This window comes from Mustelus asterias, chromosome 4 (assembly GCF_964213995.1).
Source record: "Mustelus asterias chromosome 4, sMusAst1.hap1.1, whole genome shotgun sequence".
Lineage (NCBI taxonomy): Eukaryota > Metazoa > Chordata > Chondrichthyes > Carcharhiniformes > Triakidae > Mustelus > Mustelus asterias.
Genome location: NC_135804.1, coordinates 96,346,717 through 96,367,230, shown reverse-complemented (window position 1 = coordinate 96,367,230; position 20,514 = coordinate 96,346,717). Strand labels below are relative to the sequence as shown.

Sequence of the window (20,514 nt, the reverse complement as noted above, 5' to 3'; positions counted from 1 at the left end):
CTATCATTTATCATCTTTTTGAAATGCACATTTTTAGTGAAAGTGGTAAATTTACTGTATTTGTATTCCAATATCACATTTTTCTCTAGCAAAGTAACGTTGAAAGTAAGCTTCAGAAAATACATTTTCATATAATTTTAATAAAATAACATTTACAGCAAGAATTTGAAGGAAAGCCAAGTTATGGATCGAGCCGGTCTGATTTTAACAACTTTTATCATGCAGCTTGCAATACCTTTGAGGCATTATTGTCTTTGTCTTTTAGTTTCGAGACAGCAGTAACGAACTAGGAGACACATAGTCACAAATCTGAAGCCATACAAACAATAATTTCGCAAAAAACACCAAGTTAGCTCAGTGGGCATTGCTTTGCACCACAGTACATTTTGAGCATAATTTTGGGCCTCTCTTTACTTAAAAGAAATAAATCTTGCACTTTTTGCTTGGTTGTTATTTGATGCAGAAACTGCTTAATTCCTCCTCAAAACCAAAATCATTTAACAAGTTCAAGGAAAATCGAGTAACAAGACAGGTAAAATTGTTAGAAAAATGTCTTCCTTTAGGGGGGTGTTTGTACGTGTGGTGGAGGGTCGGAGGTGGAATTGTGGTTGGCCTAGTCGAAGTGGTGGAAAGCCCAGGTTTTTCTTGGCAGTTGGGAAATTGAGTGGGAATGTTGATGGAGGTGATCTCCCCTGACATTTGGGGTATAATCTCTCCCCATTTATCAGAATCACCATGGGTAGTGTCCTATCTACAGAAGTTTGTTCAAAGTTCTTCCGTACCACACCAAAAACAAAATAATTTGTTGACAACTTTTCTTAAGAAAAGATGACTTGCTTTAGAAAATATATACTTACCTTCTTATCAATGCCAAATCTTAAATGACCATTAAAATAACCCTTTGGCAGTGTTGGTGTGTTAGGTTGTACTGCAAACTGCATGTGGACATTGTGGGCCACTCCTGCCCTCCTCTACTGAAAGCAAGTTAACAACAATAAACATTCTGTCATGGAAATGTGAAATAAAGTAGAACAAGTATGAATGAGTTGTGGATTGACTAATCAAAAGGGAGCACTGGTTGGCACTAACTTGTATTTTTAACTCTAGATTTTCTTTTCATCAGAGGGACCAAGAAATGAACCCTCTCCCCTTTCAGCCATTTTCTTTTCCGTTATTTGAGGCTGTCCAAAACGAACAACTGGTAATGCAGCATTAATTATGCTGTGGCACAGAATGATGGACTAGCCAAAGTTCTGACAACTCATTCCAAAAATATTGTGGCTCTTGGAGATCTCTAATCTTTCTTTCAACACTACAGTAAACCTTGTGTTATCTGGCACTCAACCATCCAGAATTCTCTACTAACCGGAACTTGATGCTTCCCTAATACAAATTGTCAACCGGAAGCAATTATGAAGTTATCTAGAACCCACCGTACCTGTATACTGTATTTTATACTTTAAATGTTCAACAGTACATTAAAACATAGAAGTAAAAAAGAATATTGTTCTTTACTTCCTGAGTACTTGCATATTATTCCATGCAACAAGTATCACCCTGAATTCTAGTGGTAAATGGAACTCTCCGTTAACTAACACCACCCATTCCCTGTGCTAGCCAAATAATAAAGATTTTATTGTATCAAAAAATTCATCTTTAAAATGATTGTGAAAATTCCAGAAACTTCCATGATTGTTGAATGGTGGCAATGTCCAAATTGGTGCAGTTTCTACTGTGAAAGGCAGTAAAATTAATTTGCCTTCACATAGGTGGGTTTTAGTTACATTCAGAGGGCAGTAGCTGGGTGACAAAAGCTTTATTCAAACAGAATGGAGGGGCAGAAAAAGTCTGGCTTAATAACAAGGTGAGAAAATGGTCTTGAAAAGGACTTGGTGACATTATCATGTAATGAATTGTGACCATTTAGGCGTTTAAAATGTATTTCTCTACATTTTTCCAATTTTCTTTCTTTTCCCGCCTCATTGAAGCTCACTTTACAAAACCTGTGCAAACTAGAGAGAGAGAGCAGGACACCAGGCTCCCTCTGCTTCAGAATCACTGGGGTGCAAGAAATGGCAACTTCATGAAGGTTTTCAGAGAGCAGGGCCTGCCACCAATCTGATTTTTTGATCAGACAATCCTGGTGGGTTAGTGACTCCAGAATCATTGTTTTTAAATAAAAATTGAACAAGAACAAATGTCCGATTTTTAAAAAATGAAATCCATTTAATTCACACTCATTTCTAATGTCAATTTTTAATGAATTTTCAGCAACAGCTAGGAAAGTGTGAGAGTCATTCCCCTGCTCCGTTCCTGCACCTTGTTTAGTTTTAAACTCAACAAAGGTGGCACCCTGACATGCCAAGTCTCGATATATTAAAGTTCCCCAACTTCTCATCTGTAACCTCGACTATTGTGAAGAATGATGTTTTAGAAAGGCTCCAACTATCTGTACTCGTGTGCAGCGCCTCAATGGTTTTGAACCAACATGCAGGGAATTAAAACATTTGGTGTTCAGTGTTTAAAACGGACAGGGCTATTCTGGTTTCCTTTGTAATGCAGTCTGATTGCTTTAATCAAAACGACAATTGCTGTAAGTGCCTTTGATCCAGTAACAGATCTGTGCATATTTCAGCGGTGTAATGCGAACAGCCACATTGTAATCTCGCTGCATCCCGTTGAGGTCCACCCACTGATGTCCCGAAAATATACCGACAATCTTCCTTTCCCAATCCTGTTTCTCTGGCAACCACAATTTGGCGTACACGCCAGAACCACTGGAGCCTGGCTGGGCATCACAGTGCTGGTAGATGAGATGAGGCGTCTCGTTGATTATTGGGCAAAATCGATACACCAGCTGTCCGGGCCTGTCGCTGTCAAATCCTGAAAAATGGATTCTGTTGCCAACTACTTGATCCGTAGTTGGCATGACCGTGATCTCCATGTGTGGTCTGTTATGAGGCCTCTTCAATTCCAGCAGAGCATAGTCATAGTCCATACTAAGGTCATTCTGAGATCGTATCCAACCCTTTGGTACTTGCGTGCGTTTGACACGTGACCACCTTGTCAATAATTTCGGTGGAATTTTGGAACTTTTTGTCAACTGGGCTTTGGGATTCTCTTTCAGAAACCCAACCTTTAACTTTTTTGCCCCCTTGACATAGTCTTTCCCATCATGAATGCAATGAGCTGCGGTTAATACATGCCTGTCTGACACCAGGACACCTGTGCAACCTGTGGAGATTTTCACTGTTGTCGAGAAAGGGAAGTTGAGCAAGAATTTTTTCCCACGAATATCAAATCTGCCATCCACACCAAAAATCTGCCGCTTACGCCGTGACCTTCCCGGGATGTACTGTTTCAAGGTGTGGGTACTCGGGTCAAAGTCAGGGATGTCTACCACAGTGAGGGTTCGAGTGCCATTGTTGTAAACTGTTTCATAGGAAAGATTTTCCCTCAAATCTTCTAAGGTGGGGTGAGTTTCTCTCCACAGGCACTCTGCATTGCAATGGGTCGTCAATTCTAGTGTGGCTTTTGCAGAGAAACGGGGTTTGTCCAACTTTACTGTTTCTTGGGGAAGGAAAGCTGGGATCTTGTGTCTGTGCCAGGTCGTGTTGGGGTCTGTCGCAGATAAATTGGCAAAATACAGAATAATGGCCAGGATCTGTAATTGGTTCATTGTGAAGATGAAGACCAGCTGAAATTAAATAAGAAAAATAGTCAGTGATTTCTTGTTGATGCTGAACATAAAAATTTCCCTCCTTGGCTTTAAGAGTCTTAAAGCATTGAATTCCTACATTTGAGAAGAAATAAAACACCAACATTATAAAAAGTGACGTTTAAAATGAGATTCTACTGGTTTACACCAAGAAATTTGCAACTTTCTTGTTTGATTGAATCAGAAAAAATGATCTTCAGAAATCGGTCCAAAGATTACACATATGATGAAGGTTGCACGCAGATTGGAGAGCTTTAATGACTACAGTTATGTTAACAATACAGCCACATAGGAATAAACCATTTAGCCGCTGTTTCACCATTCATTGAGATCATGGCTGATCTCTAACCCAACACCCAATCCCTTAGCATCTTTGGATAACAAAAACCTATCAATTTTAGTTCTACATTAAGAACTGATCAACTACCATACCGCAGAAGGCAGTTCCAAACTTCTACCAACCTTTACATGAAGAAGTGTTTCCTAATTTCATTTCAGAGAGGTCTGGATCTGATGTTTTAAACTATGCTCCCATAACTCAATCGGCTCTCCCTCAATTTGAGGGTGACATCTACTCAGGGTCACGTCTCCATGTGACTGAGCCAACCGATTCTCAACCCTCAGATCTTTGGGCATGCGGGAGGGGGGCAGGGGGTGGGAATACCCTGTGAGATAGTGGGATCCAGAATGCAGGATTTGCTTCTTTTCCTGCTGATACTCTGCCTCAGCATTAAGACATTATGACTCAAAAATGTGTTGCAGCTTGATGGACTAGTTGTCACCTTTTTGAACGATTGGGAGGATCTTGCTACGAATCATTAATGTCAATGCTGCCACCCTAATGGAGGGCATCAGAGTGTCTTTGAAGCATTTTCTTTGTCCTCTCTTGGAACATTAGCCATTTGGAAGTTGAGAAACCAGGACCTGATGGGGAGATGCTTTTCAGCCATCCAGACACAGCGCCCAGTCCACTATAGATGATTTTGCCTGAATACTTGTGGAGCTGGCCTCAAGAAGGACAGTGAGGTTTGTTTGATGGTCCTCCCATTGTATCTGGAAGATTCAGCATTCAATGCTGATGGAATTTCCCGACAAGTCTCACTGCAGTACAAGAGTGTGGCGACCACGATTGCTCTGTACATTAGGATATTTGTTGACTTGTGGATGTTTTTGTTGTCATTTACTGCCTTAGTTTGTAGAAGGCTAATAAATAGTGGCCTTTAGAGAGAAATAGCTGCTAAGGTATTTGAAGTGCTCAACATAATCTAGAGTACCGGATGACCATAGGCTGCTTTCCCCTTTAAGGGGAGAGCTGACTGGTGGTGATTTAACTTGAGGATCACCATACCTCAGGCAAGAGGCAAGGTGAGACCACAGGCTTTCATGAATATCCTTAGCCAGTACAGGAATTAAACCCGCACTGTTGATGTTTATCTGCATCACTAACCAGCCAGCTGAGCTAAACCAACCTCAATTTGCAAATAATATTGGGACAGTCACACATTGACCCTGGTATAGATTTTGAAGGCATCTACTTCAGATCTCCCACGCAACGCAGCTGCAGTCATATCATCATGAAGCAACTGCAGCATTGTTATAACGTTTCTTGAGGATCCAAACATTTGGAACATAATCCACAGAGCTTTGTGATTTACTCGTGATGGTTTGGTCAGGTTGATGAATGCAATGAAGAGTTCTCGTCGTTGTTCTCAACATTGTCTCGGATTTATCTGGCAACAAAGACCATGTTGGAGGTCCCTTCCAAAGGAACCTCGTGCTATAATACCCCAATTAACAGAAATTGTTTCTCTCAATCTCCCCTATCTAGTCCCCTTAATCTCCCGAAAACTTTGATCAAATCACCCTTTAACCTTCTGAAGTCCAGGGAATAAAACTCAGTTTGTTTAACCCTCCTTGTAGCTTGACTCTTGGAATCCAGGTTTCATTCTGGTAATCTACACTGCACTCCCTCCAAGGCAAATATATTCTTCCTAAAGTGTGGCGACCAGTACTGGTCACAGTACTCCAAGTATGGTCTCATCAGGCCTTTATAAAGTTGAAGCATGACTCCTACTCCTTTGTATTCTATTCCTTTAAGTAAAAAAGTGAGTATTCCGCTAGCCACAACAATCTATAGCACATACCACACTGTTAAACTTTAGCTATAGATTTATAAATTCATTTGAATTATAAATTAAAACTATAAATTTATTTTTACTGCTAAAATAGTTCGACTCTATTTTATGATCACTGGAACCTGTATTACATTAGAAACTGCATGATGATCAATGCGAATAGTGTGTGAATTATATAAATAATTATTGATGGCATTGATTTTAACTATGTGATACTGTTTTTATTTAGGTTGAGTGATGTTGAAAGTTAAAAAAAATTTGCAACTGATTTCTCACGGGTTATCTTGATCTTTAAACTTTAATGTTTTCACTGATTTTCTTTCATTGCTGACAAAATTGAAAACCTCTTAAAAAGTTAGGTTAAATTGACAATGACTGTTGCAATGGAACAGTGATGCAAGCAGGTAAACTGAGAAAACTGACTTACAGGGAAAAGTGAGAAACAGATTTATTTGTCATAAGGTTTGAAATTACTGTTGCTAATACGACTGAATAGACATTCAATGTATTCATTTAATCCTTGGCGTTTAATGGTGGCATAACCGAAATGTTAGTATTTTGATAGACATATGAAATATTACAGCTGCCAGTGTTGGCAAGGATCTCACTGCCCTTCATAAATTACTTTAAAAAACTGTTCAGTAAAATCTTGTCCCCATTACATTTTTAGTTTATTCTACAAACTATTCTATTCTGCCCTTAAAAAAACAAACACAGGAATATTGTCAGCCTTCAATGTTATTCCGGCAATCTGAAGAGAATATTCATACTTGTCCCTAATATCCTGTTGCTGTAATGTGTTTGCTTTCCTGCAGATGGAAGTAAAGCTCTGGGAGAGGTCCTGACACTGTACAGAACAAATGCAGCCCTTCCCCATGAAGCAACAATGGAACATTCCTCTGTCACTCAGACTGATCCTCTTTGCCTCCAGGCATTTATCAGCTGCTTAAGTGCCAAGTTAAACTTTTTTTTGATAGAGCCATCCCAAATGGACACTGTGATGCGATACTATGGTGGATACGCAGAAATTTATTTTGCCCCTAGTGATGGTAGCACAGTGATTCCCAGCTTGGGTCAGTGTCTGTGCGGAGTTTGCACGTTCTCCCCGTGTCTGCGTGGGCTTCCTCCGAGTGCTCCGGTTTCCTTCCACAGTCCGAAAGACGTACTGGTTAGGTGCATTGGCCATGCTAAATTCTCCCTCAGCGTAACCAAACAGGCACCGGAGTGTGGCGACTAGGGGATTTTCACGGTAACTTCATTGCAATGTTAACATAAGTCTACTTGTGACACTAATAATAAATAAATAATGTTTTAAGTGAAAACTCTCATTGAATATAGTAGTAAATGCAAAGCTTATAATGGGGACAAGATTTTCCTGAACAGTTTTTAAAAAGTAATTTATGACAGGGCAGGTCAAAATACTACCATTTCGGTTATGCTTGCCTTTCTGTTGAAGTATTTTGCTCAGGTTAGTGCGACTCATCATTTTTGCTGCTTAAAAATATGGTTTACATATCCAATTTTTAAAAACATTGCAGTCGAATGATTTCAACTCCTCCTGAAAAAACCACTGATGAGGCAAACCTTGCTATATCCCCTGACTTGGAAACATCTCCAGATGCCTCGGATCCACATTGCAGAGGTGTCTCCCGAACCTCACCAAATTTCCAGCCCTGGGGCTGTCTGCATTTGGAAGGTGGGATGCTTGTCCTCCTTGGAAAATTCTTCCAAACTTGGCATGGATTTTTCCCGAGAGAGACGGACTTTCCAATTGGACCTCTGATCTGGCACAAGTCAGGAGCTGCATTATTAGCATTTTTGTTCTGAAGCTGAATGTAGTGAGTGTCAGCAGCGCATCTGTTTGTTTCTTTTTTAATTCTTCATAGAATCATAGAATCCTACAGTGCAGAAAGAGGCCATTTGGCCTATCGAGTCTGCACTGATCCCAATCCCATCCAGGCCCCATCCCCATAACCCCACTTATTTACTCTGCTAGTCCCCCTGACACTAAGGGGCAATTTAGCATGGCCAATCAACCTAACCCACACATCTTTGGACTGTGGGAGGAGACTGGAACACCTGAGGAAACCCACACAGATATGGGGAGAACGTGCAGACTCCACAGAGACAGTCACCCAAGCTGGGAATCGAACCTGGGCCCCTGGCGCTGTGAGGCAGCAGTGCTAACCACTGTGCTACCGTGCCGCCCAATTGCCCAGTCACAATTCCTTTCTTCTGTCTCTCAATCTCTTTCACCCCGTTATAGACTTTTGCCCTAGCCCCACCCATCCTTTACTCAAAAACATTTCTGACTTCCCAGTTCAGGTCACAGATCTGAAACATTAATTCTGTTTCACTCTCCAAAGAAGCTGCTGAATATTTCCAGAGTTTTCTATTTTTATTTCAGATTTTCAGCATCCATTTTATTCTGCTCTTCCATAACAACAAGAAGTCTGGGGAGGGCTTCAGGATGCTATGATCAATCCTACTCTAGAGCTGTTTAAATGCACTTCTAGAAACGGCACACCCTAGCAACCTTGGACACCTGTTTTCCAGGGAGGGCAGATGAGATCGTTTAACACCAGGAAAATTGCATGACCACTGTACAATGTCATTTCATTATAATTAATTAAAAGCCAGCAAATATTTCCAGTGGCTTCACAAAACATTAGGAAATTGGATTAACGCCAAATGGATGGAAATTTGGTGGGGTGAATCCCCTTTTTTCTAATTAGTTACCCTCTCATAACTGATGGAAAATATCAGATCGCTTTTAATGCTGGCTTCAGAATTGTTACCCACACTTCATTAGGGTGCCATATCTGTTTCCCACTTACGTCATCTTATGTAACCTCTTGGAGTGAAACAGACAAATTAATGCCAGTTGGTTCCAAATTATAACCAAAGTTGTACTTTGGGTCTCTGCCCACAAGGAATTGGGTTCACAGTATTTACGCTCATTTTGCTTGGGACACTGAGTCACCGGAAACAAGTAAAGGGGAACCTTTCATTTTATCAATCTAGGCTGAAATTGGACCCTTGTCCCAGGGAAAAAGATGACATTTATCTTAGTGACTTGTGACATCCAGTCAGTAAACATATGAGAAGTATTCTCCTTTTAGTTTCCATTCTTTAATTTTCTCAATGGACTAACTCTCTGCACAAGTTGTGCCATTTATGGTGGTGAAAGGATGCTGTTCCTTTTGATGTCAAGAATGTATTGGAGGTAATTTATCTATCCTCCATGGCTGGCGTTACTGCTGCCAAATGAAGAGGCCTGACAAATCATGAGTGCGGCTATGCAAGGGAGAGGGTTACTGTGGTTATGTTTCTCTCCCTCATCTTACAAAGATCTGGTAAAGAAAAATCTAATTTATACAGTTGGACTGAAGCCCAATATTAGTTCCGATAAGCAAAGCAGCACACAAATAAATGTTCAAGGGTGGTACTTTAGTAAGAACCACATGTTTCTTACTGGCCCTCAAATGCTGTATAGGAGAAATATTTGGAATTAAGTTTACATTTGTGAAGATTGGCCAAATTCTGGAGCCTAATCTTCCACTTTGATAAAATAACACTGGATTTATGAAATGTGTTTTCTCTTTATAGCACTAAAGCCAAGGCTGATGCTCCAATGATCTACTGAGGGAACATTGCTGGAGGTGCCATCTTTTGGATGAGGAGTTAAACTGAGGTCATGACGTTATTTCGGGGAAGAGCAGTGCAGTTACCCTGGTCAATATTTATCTCTCAATCAACATCACAAAAAATAGATTACATGACATTATGACCTTGCGTTGTGGGAACAACCATGCCTGAACTTCTGCCACCCCAGTGGGAAACCACATCTGGAACAATATGGCGTGCAGATGCCAGGATGCACCTGAACAATGCCTGAGGCTGCCTCCAGAGTTGGGAATGGAGGCCACTGGCAATCCTGGACACTGAGACACAACAGCAGTGTGTGGAGGAAGCATCTACAGGGAGACCTTCCAGATTCAGTGTCCTGGAGGAGGTCCATCTTCCAGCCTAGAATATTCCTGGTGATCCATCTTCTTTCTTAGGAGATTGATCTCCCGGCCTCAGAGTGCTCCAGGAGATCCAACATCAATCTCAGAGTAAGAGGTTACCCTGTTAAGTCAAAGGAGATCTTGTGGCGCAGTGGGTAATGTCCCTGCTTCTGAGCCAGAAGCTCTAGGTTTGAGTCCAGGGATCGATGGCTAAAGAAGGTGCTTTCATAATACAGTCAAACAGGTTGAGTATGTCAACCTATAAATCCATCCAACATGCCAATGGCTGGAACTAAGAGCAGGAGAGACTACCGGTCAGCATGCTTGGGTGAAATGGTGCCCCTCAAACTATAAGAACCTGGCAACGGCATAGCGACCTGTACAGGGAATCACTAGCTATGGAAACAGATGAAAGTCTGCCTTAGTGAACCACTAGGTGTGGGAAGAAAATTGGAATGGAATTTAAGACTGAGATGAGGAGGAATTTCTTCTCTCAGAGGGTAGTGAATCTGTGGAATGCTTTACCACAAAGCGCTGTAAAGGCTGGGTCATTAAGTACGTTCAAGGCTGAGAGAGAGACAGATTGTTAATCAGTAAGTGAATCAAGGGTTATGGGGATAAGATGGGAAAGTGGAGTTAAGGATTATCACATCAAATCAGTCATGATCTCACTGAATGGCGGGGCAGACTCGAAGGGCCAAATGGCCTGTTTCTCCTCCTACATTTTATGACCTTCTGGATTAAGGTTGCTGCTTTAAATATAAAGGCAGACAGGCAACAACCCCAGTCAACTGCTGTTTAATTAATTTAAATTGTCGGTGAACGCACTAACAATTTGCACGCACTCCTCGACTGAAATAACATTGGGACATGCGCCCAGTGTCTTCTCACACAGAACAGGGATTCTGATGAAAAGTCTTTTACCTGAAACATTGGCTGGAATTTTACCGCCACACCCACCCTGAAATCGGTGCATTGGCCTTGGGGGGGATTTTACGAGCTCCTGCCACTGGCACCCCAGCCCCATCCCCCTCAATTCCATCCACCACATCAATGCTCAGGCATCTCATATCTGCCAGCATCCTTTGTCCACCCTGTCAGAAGGTGGAGAAACACATCGAGACCCCTGACCTTGGAGGAGGTAGTCGCAGCTGAGGTGTGATATTCAGCCAATCTGGGCCCTTAGATCACCCTGTTCTGGGGAAGATCATGTTCAGCTCTCTGTCAGGCAGGAGTCAGATATTTTGTGGAGGTTAAGAGGACCATCTGCAAGCCATCACCATTTTCCTGCAGTGTCCAACCACTTTAGTGCCCTGCCCATGAATATTGCCACCATCCTGATGACATCCCGCAGGTCCCACATGATGAAAGACCCCATGGAGGGAGAGGTATTGATTCCCTAGTCATCGTCGTCCCCAAACTGAGGGGCAATGAGGGCATCCTTAGCCCTGCGCCCTATATGGGCTCTGACCATCACCCAAGGTCCTTCCTCTGCCAGCTCCGTCCCTTGCTGCTCTCCTTGACCTCCTCCTCAAACCCTTGCGGTTCACAAACGGTATCCCATGCAGCCATGGGCAAACCCCCCCCCCCCGCCCCATCGAGTAGTTGATGATGCCCTGAACCTGGGCCAGGCCAGCTACGTGTGTAAAGCCCATGACCCTGGCATCCTGGCTTGCCTGGTCCCTGTCAAAGTTGATATAATTGTGAGCCCTCACAAATAGCACATCTGTGACCTGCCTTATGTATATGTGCGGCAGACTGGGGAAATGCCACACAGGTTACCTGAGCAGCCCTGAAATGAGTTGCTGGCATAAACATTCAGAGCGGCAGTGACTTTTAGGGCCACAGGCAATGAATGGGTGACCTCCCAGTCCATGTGGTACCAGCTCTTGCAACACCTGGTACAAGTGGTCCACCTTCCCCCGGGACAGGCACTGACTTCTCCAGCACTGAACCTCTGATAACTGGAGGTAAGATGTTCTCCAGCAGTAGACCCGTGGTCAGGAGTGCCTCCTCTGAGACTCCTCCATCTGTGGTCCTGCTCCCATAAGATCAGTGGGCCCACATCCCCCTTCTCTACAGGGCACTGGTCTTGCCCACGACTATATCGCTACTGCTGCTGCACAACTTTCAATAGAACTGCCAGCTCGACTGGCTCCATGAATCTCTCAAATCAAAAACTGAAAGGAAGAGAACATACAAGTGTGTAAGAAGGAGTTTTGAATATTCTCAGACCCACAGCCCTCTCAGGATCTTGGACATCCAACCATGCACATCTCCCTTTGCGAGTGCCTTTCTCTCCCCTATCACACAGTGGCCCATCGCCCACAGTTGCTCCTCTCAATTCTGCCTCTACAGAAATGCCTCGTGCTTCAGAGCCCCAGTGGGCCACATGCACCCCCACCACCCCAAGGGTGAGGATTAAGGGCAGTTGACTGCATTCAGTCAACCTGCCTTCTAACCTCACAGGTGGATGAGATGCTGCCACCCGTCATGTCCTGAGTGGGGTAATTGATGGGCACGTCTACCCTCCTGCCTTACATTGGGGCCACCATGTGTGACCCTCTCTGTCATAGAGAGGTGGGTGTAATCCTTAGTGTCCAAAAGGGTTAACCATTGGGAGCCAATCAGCAGCACACTCATGCACTGCAATGCTGACTAAATTGGCACAATTGAATCATCAAGAAAGTGTCAAGAAGCCGATTAGGCAACTGGCTTCCCCATATGGTAGGCAAGGCATACCTGATTCATGCTCAGACAGCAATTTGCAGTCACCTTCATCCTCAGGTGACACTCTCATTCCCCCAACTCTCATGTGCTGCGAAATAATGAACCTCCCACCTTGAACATCCAGTCACCCTGACTTTATTCCTTGATGGCCTGGTCTCCATAACCAGTGGCTTTTCCCCTCTAGACAACTCATGTCCTGAGGATACATTTTATAGCCTGAGGGCCAGGGGTTCATTCTGATTGCACTTGTCCTCCTCCCTGTGTGAGGGTGTTCTGCCCTCGTGTGGCTACTCAATATCCCGTGTCAGAGTCCCCACTCTGCCCATGCAGCCTGGCATTTCACAGGACCCCAACCAGGGAACCTCGCAGTCACCTCTCCCCCCATGCTGACCCAGTGATTGCACCCACTCCCAATCATCTTCCAGCTGCCACTCTAGAAGGCCAGTCTCTCAGTGGGGAACAAATGACCCCAGGTCACCAGGTTCTCGGTTTTATACGGCTGTTGCATTGAATATTTAGTAAGGGGGGAAGTCCCAGTTGGAGGGTTCACTAATGATATTATGTATTTAAATGAAGTTGCCAATCTTCCTGAGTGAGAGCCTCATTACATCAGTGGCGAGGGGTGCGGAAAATCAGGAAATGCGGTCTCGCCAGCGAGAATTGTGTTTCCTTGAAGTATTTTGTACCCACATCACTTTTGTCACTGATGGTTAACACAAGGTCAAAATGCCACCTTTTAAAAAATTTGTGGATAAATCTTCCATCTGAGAAATATTCTGTTGATTTACATTGGACAAGATAAATATAGTTTCTGAATCTATTTAACCTTGGTATCAGATCATTTTAACTACCTCAGAATATCAGGACCATCGTTCCCAGTCTAGACAATTTTCATTTGCCTTCATGATCTTCTCTGCTTATCATGCTATGACCCTTTGAATATAATTTCTCTTCACCCATCCACTTATCCGTCATCATTTTCTCCATCTACCTTCCCTTCTTCATTTGTTTTCCCCTTTCCCTCCATATTCTTCTCCCCTTGTTTTTGCAATTCAATGTTCCATGTTTATTTTCTCTGTTCTTTGTCCATCCTCCCATCAATTCTTTTTCTCTTATTTTCTATCATCCTCCAGCCATCTAAATCTTTGAATAGTCATGATGTGGAGATGCCGGCGTTGGACTGGGGTAAGCACAGTAAGAAGTCTCACAATACCAGGTTAAAGTCCAACAGGTTTATTTGGTAGCACAAGTCACTAGCTTTCGGAGCGCTGTCCCTTCAACAGGTGAGTGAGAATGAATAGTACCATTGGTATCCAAATCACTGCCACATTAACCACCAATTACATCCTACCAACTCCACTGAAATATAGGATATAGCATACGGTATAGTGTAGGATATACCTACCCATCTACAAGCACTGGTAGTGGGAGATTCACTGATCTCAATGTGTCTCTTCTATGTTGAAACAGAGTTTCTTTAAGAAGTTTTAATTTGTAATCTTGAGCTTGCACTAACTGGAATAAAAGCCAACATACGAGCCATTATGTATCTTTCAATCAAACACATAAATGATTAAAAGCAATTTCAGATAAAGGGGGTTTGAATCCTAAATTTTGTGAATGACCAAGGGACCGAAACCTTGGGCAAATTATTATACAACTGTGTCCTAGTTCATCAAATAGAGCTGATTTTGTTTTATTCTTGCAAAGATTTCAAAAAATATGATAGCCCTTGATAGAAACTCTAAAACTTTTCATTGTTAGTACATTCTTGAGAGAGGACGAAGTTTAAGTGTGTGATTTCATAGAATCATAGAATCCTACAGTGCAGAAGGAAGCCATTCGACTCATCAAGTCTGGCGACCACAATCCCAACCAGGCCCTATCCCCATAACCCAATGTATTTATCCTAGCTAGTCCCCCTGACACTAAGGGACAATTTAGCATGGACAGTCCACCTAATCTGCACATCTTTGGACTGTGGGAGGAAACCAGAGCACCCGGAGGAAACCTATGCAGACACGGGGAGAATGTACAACCTCCACACAGACAGTGACCCAAGCCAGGAATTGAACCCGGGTCCCTGGCGCTGTGAGGCAGCAGTGCTAACCATTGTGCCACCGTGCTGCCCCAAATTTCTTTCCATAATCCTTTAAGATTGTGGATTGTTCTCAGAATAATACTAATATATGGCTGTGGCAAAGTTATTTAGTTTTGCCAGTAAGTTAATGAGCTATCAACTTTGCTACCGCACTTACTGTCCCCACTCTTGAAATTTAAGTTTGAAACAAACCCCGACTACTGGGAAGCACATCAATTCTTTATCATATCGAAACAGCTCCTAAATGAAATAATGTTGATCAGTCTTAATTCACAGGCTTTCCGAATAAAACTGAACACAATTAAACAATAAATGCACCATCTGAAACTAAGAAGATGATTGGTGTAGGAAATGGAAAAAGTCATACTGAACTTATGAAGGTGGCATTGAACTGCATCACTGGAGGCAGTGTTGAGGGAGGTTTACTCTGCATTAGTTTATTTATAACCTGGACTTGCTCGAAGTGATTATGCAGCAGGAGCTTTGTACACAACCACGTCAAGCAAATCCAGGTAGAGTCTGGCATAAAATAATGCAGAGTAAACCTCTGCATTAAATCATCATGTAATTCATGCTGTACTTGATTTAGCAGTGTCTTTGAAATTTGCTGTCACAGAGTGTTATGCATACTGTTTTGAGTATATTCAAAATGTTTGGATACTAATGGAAATGAGGTATATGGGGATAGAGCAGTAAAGTGGATTTGCCATGATCTTATTGACTAGCAGGAAGGCTTGAAGGGTCATATGCTGTAAAACCTGAGAATACAGTGCCATATCTTGCTGAAGTTGAGGTGTTCTGAATGGGCTGGTGAAGTGGTTCGCTTTGATGTTGCATCCACAGCCACTGCAAGCTCTGGGGCATCACCATAGGAGTGGCCTGGCAAGAATATTTGACACTGGGATTCTGTTCAGGTAAGGTATTTGGGGCTGAATTTTTGGTGTGGAGGTAGCACCAAAATATTGGTGGGGGACGGGGGAGTGCACGCAAGAACTGATGGCCACAGGATGTGTGAAATGTTTGGGGAGCATGGATTAGTTAGTGGCACTGGTATTGGAGATCTTTGCACCCAGCTGGGGTCCCCTTCCAGGTGTCCAGAGCAGTTGGTGAGGGCTGAGCATTTCCCAGGGGGTGATGGGGATGCCACTCCTTATGGGATGTCCTCTTGGCTCCTCTGGCTGAAGAACCACATGTGCAGCAGGGCCAAGTGATAGAGCCTAACCCAGCAATGGTGCATGTGCAGCAGCCTCTGGGGAGAGTCCCACAGGTTCCTCCACAATGAAGATAACTGCCACACACACCTCAGGTACATCCAAGACGAGGGAGCAAGCTGCCTCCAGCTCTTTCGAGGCCACAACGGGAATTCTGTAGAGTGGCTGAATGCAGAGTCCACCTTGTCACTCCGAGTATCAAATGGCTCATTGGAATGTCTTCTTCCCATTTCTGTCTATTGCTTTCCTCTCTTTGCATTGTATAAATGATGATACTTTAAAGCACATATCTGGGACTCCTTTCATTGCTGTTGTGACACTAAAGGAAGTATGAGCTAGCTAGGCTGTGTCTTCCATGCATATGTTACTAAGACCCCCTTCCACACCATATCCCTCAGTCTGGGTCAGAAGGACTCAGTTGTAACATTCCTGAATCAGGACTTCCTCACCAGACCTTAATGCCCCAAGCCAAGCCTGGCTGCCTCGCCGTGCAGCAGGGCCACTTCACTGTAAAGCATCATCTCCTTCCACCTCTTTATCCTCCTCTCCTTCCACCTCTTTATCCTCCCTTTCTTTCCCCCTGATGAGCTGACTCTTTCTCAGGGCTCCACCAATCGCAAAGTCCACTCCCCTCTGGAGGGCCATGGAGAGCACAACCAGTCATCATAATGAGTGAGACCCTGACAGGAGGCTCTCAGAGGCTCTGGAAGTGCAATCTCAGAAGCTCGGTGGCCTGCTCAATGGTTGTCCTGCTGGGCAGGTGACATTAATTGCTGATTTGTCACATTGTGATGATTACATTATACAAATGTGATTAACTGTTCCTTCTTTTCCTGAATTTTTATGATCTAGAAAAATTCCACTGAAAAGTTCATTTAGGCTTGCGTTAACACTGCAATGAAGTTACTGTGAAAATCCTCTAGTTGCCACACTCCGGCGCCTGTTTGAGTACACTGAGGGATAATTTAGCATGGCCAATGCACCTAACCAGCACGTCTTTCAGACTGTGGGAGGAAACTGGAGCACTGGGAAAAAACCCACGCAGGCACGGGGAGAATGAGCAGACTCCGCAGTGACCCAAGCCGGGAATTGAACCCGGGTCCCTGGCGCTACCCACTGTGCCACCATGCTGCCAATTAAGCGGTCCTAAAATGACCATTTCAGTCAGCTGGAAACATTGGCTGGAATTTTCCGGCCCTGTAGTGGGACCCGCTGCCAGAGATTTGGTGGCCCAGCCAAAGGTCCACTTCAGACGGGAGCGGATGAGCCCGGTGGTGGGCGGGGCTTGAAAATCCCACCTATTGCTCGCTGTTGATTAGTTTTGGATTCCTCAATTCCTCTCTATGTCTTAAATCTACTTGTGGTTCAATGGTAACATGGCTAACTTTCTCCAACAGGATTCTTATTACTGATCTAATATATATGTTTCCCTCCCCATTTCAAGGCTGGAGAGACAAACACAAGCTGTAATTTGTGTTTCCCCAAGATGTGTAACACAAATATATTGATTCTATCACCAACAGGGCACTGTCTATTCCCCTGTGATACTCTACTGGTAACTACTGGAACTAATCTTAAAATGGCCAGCTTTTAATAAGTGAAGCCATTTGGTCCATTGTTGTTGTATCAGCGTAACCTCCTCTTCCAGTGATTTCTACTCTCATTCTAAATTCACATTCTTATCCCATAACCTTAGATATAACTCCTTAACTCCTTCCAAATTGATGTGAATTAATTGTAGTAATGCATCCCATTCACTAACAACCATTTGTGTGAAAAATTCCTTCCAATCTCCACATTACATTTCTAAACAAATCCTCTGTTTGTAGTGCCTCATTATCAATTTATTGACTAGTGGAAATAGCTTTTCACTATTTAATCCCACAAATGCTGTCAAAGATTTTGAGTATTTGCATTCAATCCCTTTAACCCTTTCTAATGTACAGCATGCAACTTATATTTTGTGCATTTCGCATTATATAATTATGATTTCTGATCCACAGATGTTTACTGTTGATGGATACTTTGTACATTAGAAATCCTCCAAAATAGCGTTCTCCTCCTATCCTGATCTGCCTGGAGTTCATTAACACGTTGGCACATTCTGTGGCATATCTGTGGTCTGAATGATGAAAAGGTTTGAAGGTCACAAGTTTCCAAAATGATTAAGTATTTTCCAGAGAAAATTCCACTTGCATTGGACTTAGTGACTAATGGACATTTGTGCGCACACGTGGATAGGGTGTGAGTGGGGTTGTGTGTGAGAGTATGTGTCACATGTCTGAATTACTTGTCCTTGTGCTTACAGTTTTATAGAACCACTGTCTAGTTAACAGATACATTGATCTTGAATCAGTGTCATTTTCACCCCTCCCTTTCTCTCAGAATAGAAGAGCCATGCCTATTTTTTCCCCTCTCTTTCTCCCTCTACTCTTCAGTTAACACTCGGGTAGAGTTCCAGAGGCACCTTGCCCATATGACCATTGCTCATGCACAAACCTAGACTGACTATTTAGCTGTCCAATTCCGGTTCTCTTCCCGCACCTAGCGGTGCACCAAGGCAGACTTTTGTTTGTTTCCATTGCTAGTAATTCCCAGAACAGGTTGCTAATCTGTCACCAGGGGTTTATAGCTTGAGGGTCTCGACTCCACATCAAGTATGGCTGATCAGGAGTCCCTCCCACTCTTACCACCTTCCATTGGCATGTTTGGAAGGATTTACAGGTTGACACTCAACCCGTTTGTCCGGGTTATGAATGCACCATCCTTGGCCATCAAGTCCTGGGGTGGGACCCGAACCTGGAGCATTTGGCTCAGAGGCAGGGGCGCTATTCGCTGCATCACAAGACCTCCTCTATTTAGCCGTGAGAGGCATCAAAATCAAGCATGATTAATTCTTCAGTTTAATAGCGCACAATTGCACACTTTGCAGCCAGGATTACGAGAGAGTGGTATATCTGATTGCTTTGCCCCTCCCCTTCATATTTCAGTGGCATTGAGGTCAATCACAATTTTTTCACTATTATTCTGGTTGAGATTAACCAACTCATCATTCAGGGGATCAAACTTCAGACTATCCCGAAACATTAATGTTTTTTTTCCATTTCCATCTAAGTGAAGCGCTAATACAAACCAGAATTTACCCGTATGTTCAACTGACAAATGTTTCGAATTATCTTGTTTGTTCTCTGACTTTAAAGTTCTGGTTGAATTCCCATAAACACAATAAAATCCCGAAACAGCTGAATATATTATGTAGAGCGGTAAAAACTACACTGTCCATCACATAGAGATGCTGACTATTTCAAACAGATCATGAATTTTAAGATTTGGACAGACATTTGATGAAAAGACCAATCCAGGGACATAGATAGTGCATGATATATTCTATATTTGAACTATTTGTCCAGTGGAACTAAAACAACCCGTTTTCCAGTCCTCTACATTCCGATGTTGAAATGTTATTAGCTTACTGGCAATTGCTTCAGTCTTAATAAATTTGATGAGGTGTTTGTGCGATATTGTAAATTACTAATCCAGTAAAATAACCAGTCTGTCTTGTACCTACTAGTGCTCATTGTGTCCTGAAATATGCAATGTATGTTGGGTGGCACGGTGGCGCAGTGGTTAGTACTGCTGCCTCACAGTGCCAGAGACCCAGGTTTGATTCCCGACTTGGGCCACTGTCTGTGTGGGGTTTGTACATTCTCCCCGTGTCTGCGTGTGTTTCATCCGGGTGCACCGGTTTCCTCCCACACTCCAAACATGCATAGGTTAGGTTGATTGTCCATGCTAAATTGCCCCCCAATGTCAAGGGGACTAGCTAGGTAAATGCATGGAGTTATCGGGATAGGGCCTGGGTGGGAATGTGGTCAGTGTGCAGACTCGATGGACCGAATGGCCTCCTTCTGCACTGTAGGATTCTATGACTGACCTGTGGTCTCTTGTTGAAGGCTGCAGTGACTGGAATGCTAATGTAAATGAGGTGACAAGCATTGTTATATTGGGGCAAATTTTCAGGTTGGTTTAGCAGCCTGGACTGTGAAGGATCTAGAGCTAGCAGAGTTTTCAAAGATGCTTTTGAAAATAAAATCTCCTTTTGATTGAAATAAAATAAATTAGTGGCAAGAATCCTGATTGACTGTTTCCACTTCCTTCTAATTACATGGGTTTACTTCGGTATTGAGATTCTTTTAAATTCCTTGGTATTTCTCTGTTTAAGTTACAGTGATGGTGCATCTGGTGCAGTTTCTTAGTCTGAATTCCCAGGTTGGTATCCCACATTTAACGATATCATTGTATCAGTATTCATATTTGATGTTTAAGGAGTTCATATTTGTATCAAATGAAACGATCAGGTCAGCGTGATGCCAAGAAGAGGAATGCAGGTTTGGTTCCCAATTTCACTTGGAAAAATTTGGAAAGACGGTTGTCTTGGCTAAAGTTGTTCATCTCCAAGCAGCTGATGAGTGCAGCAGCAAGAGCCCGGGGACTGGTCATTCACCTGTATTCTCAGCTGTAGTTCACATGTGGTGTGAGGAGATCGGGGACTAGGCATAAAACAAAGGAAATGCTACTTCCTGAGAAAGCCATACATTCAAAATTAGCA

At 43.0% G+C, this 20,514-nt stretch overlaps 3 protein-coding genes across 3 annotated transcripts in view; 2 read left to right on the top strand and 1 right to left on the bottom strand.

Moving 5' to 3' along the window:
• LOC144492871 (ras-related protein Rab-38-like) overlaps nt 1-20,514 on the top strand; it is a 94,084-nt gene that overhangs the window by 39,856 nt on the left and 33,714 nt on the right. The gene's annotated exons all lie outside the window — the stretch shown is intronic.
• The window catches only part of LOC144492870 (serine protease 23-like), a 25,969-nt gene continuing 5,581 nt past the window's right edge, over nt 127-20,514 (bottom strand). Inside the window, exon 2 of the mRNA XM_078211415.1 lies at nt 127-3,697. Within this exon, the coding sequence (XP_078067541.1) occupies nt 2,573-3,679 (1,107 nt within the window). The 5' untranslated portion in view covers nt 3,680-3,697 and the 3' untranslated portion in view covers nt 127-2,572. The remainder of the gene's footprint in view (nt 3,698-20,514) is intronic.
• The window catches only part of LOC144492869 (uncharacterized), a 23,725-nt gene continuing 18,355 nt past the window's right edge, over nt 15,145-20,514 (top strand). The window contains exon 1 of the mRNA XM_078211414.1: nt 15,145-15,206. The gene's annotated coding sequence lies outside the window, so the exon portion shown is untranslated. The remainder of the gene's footprint in view (nt 15,207-20,514) is intronic.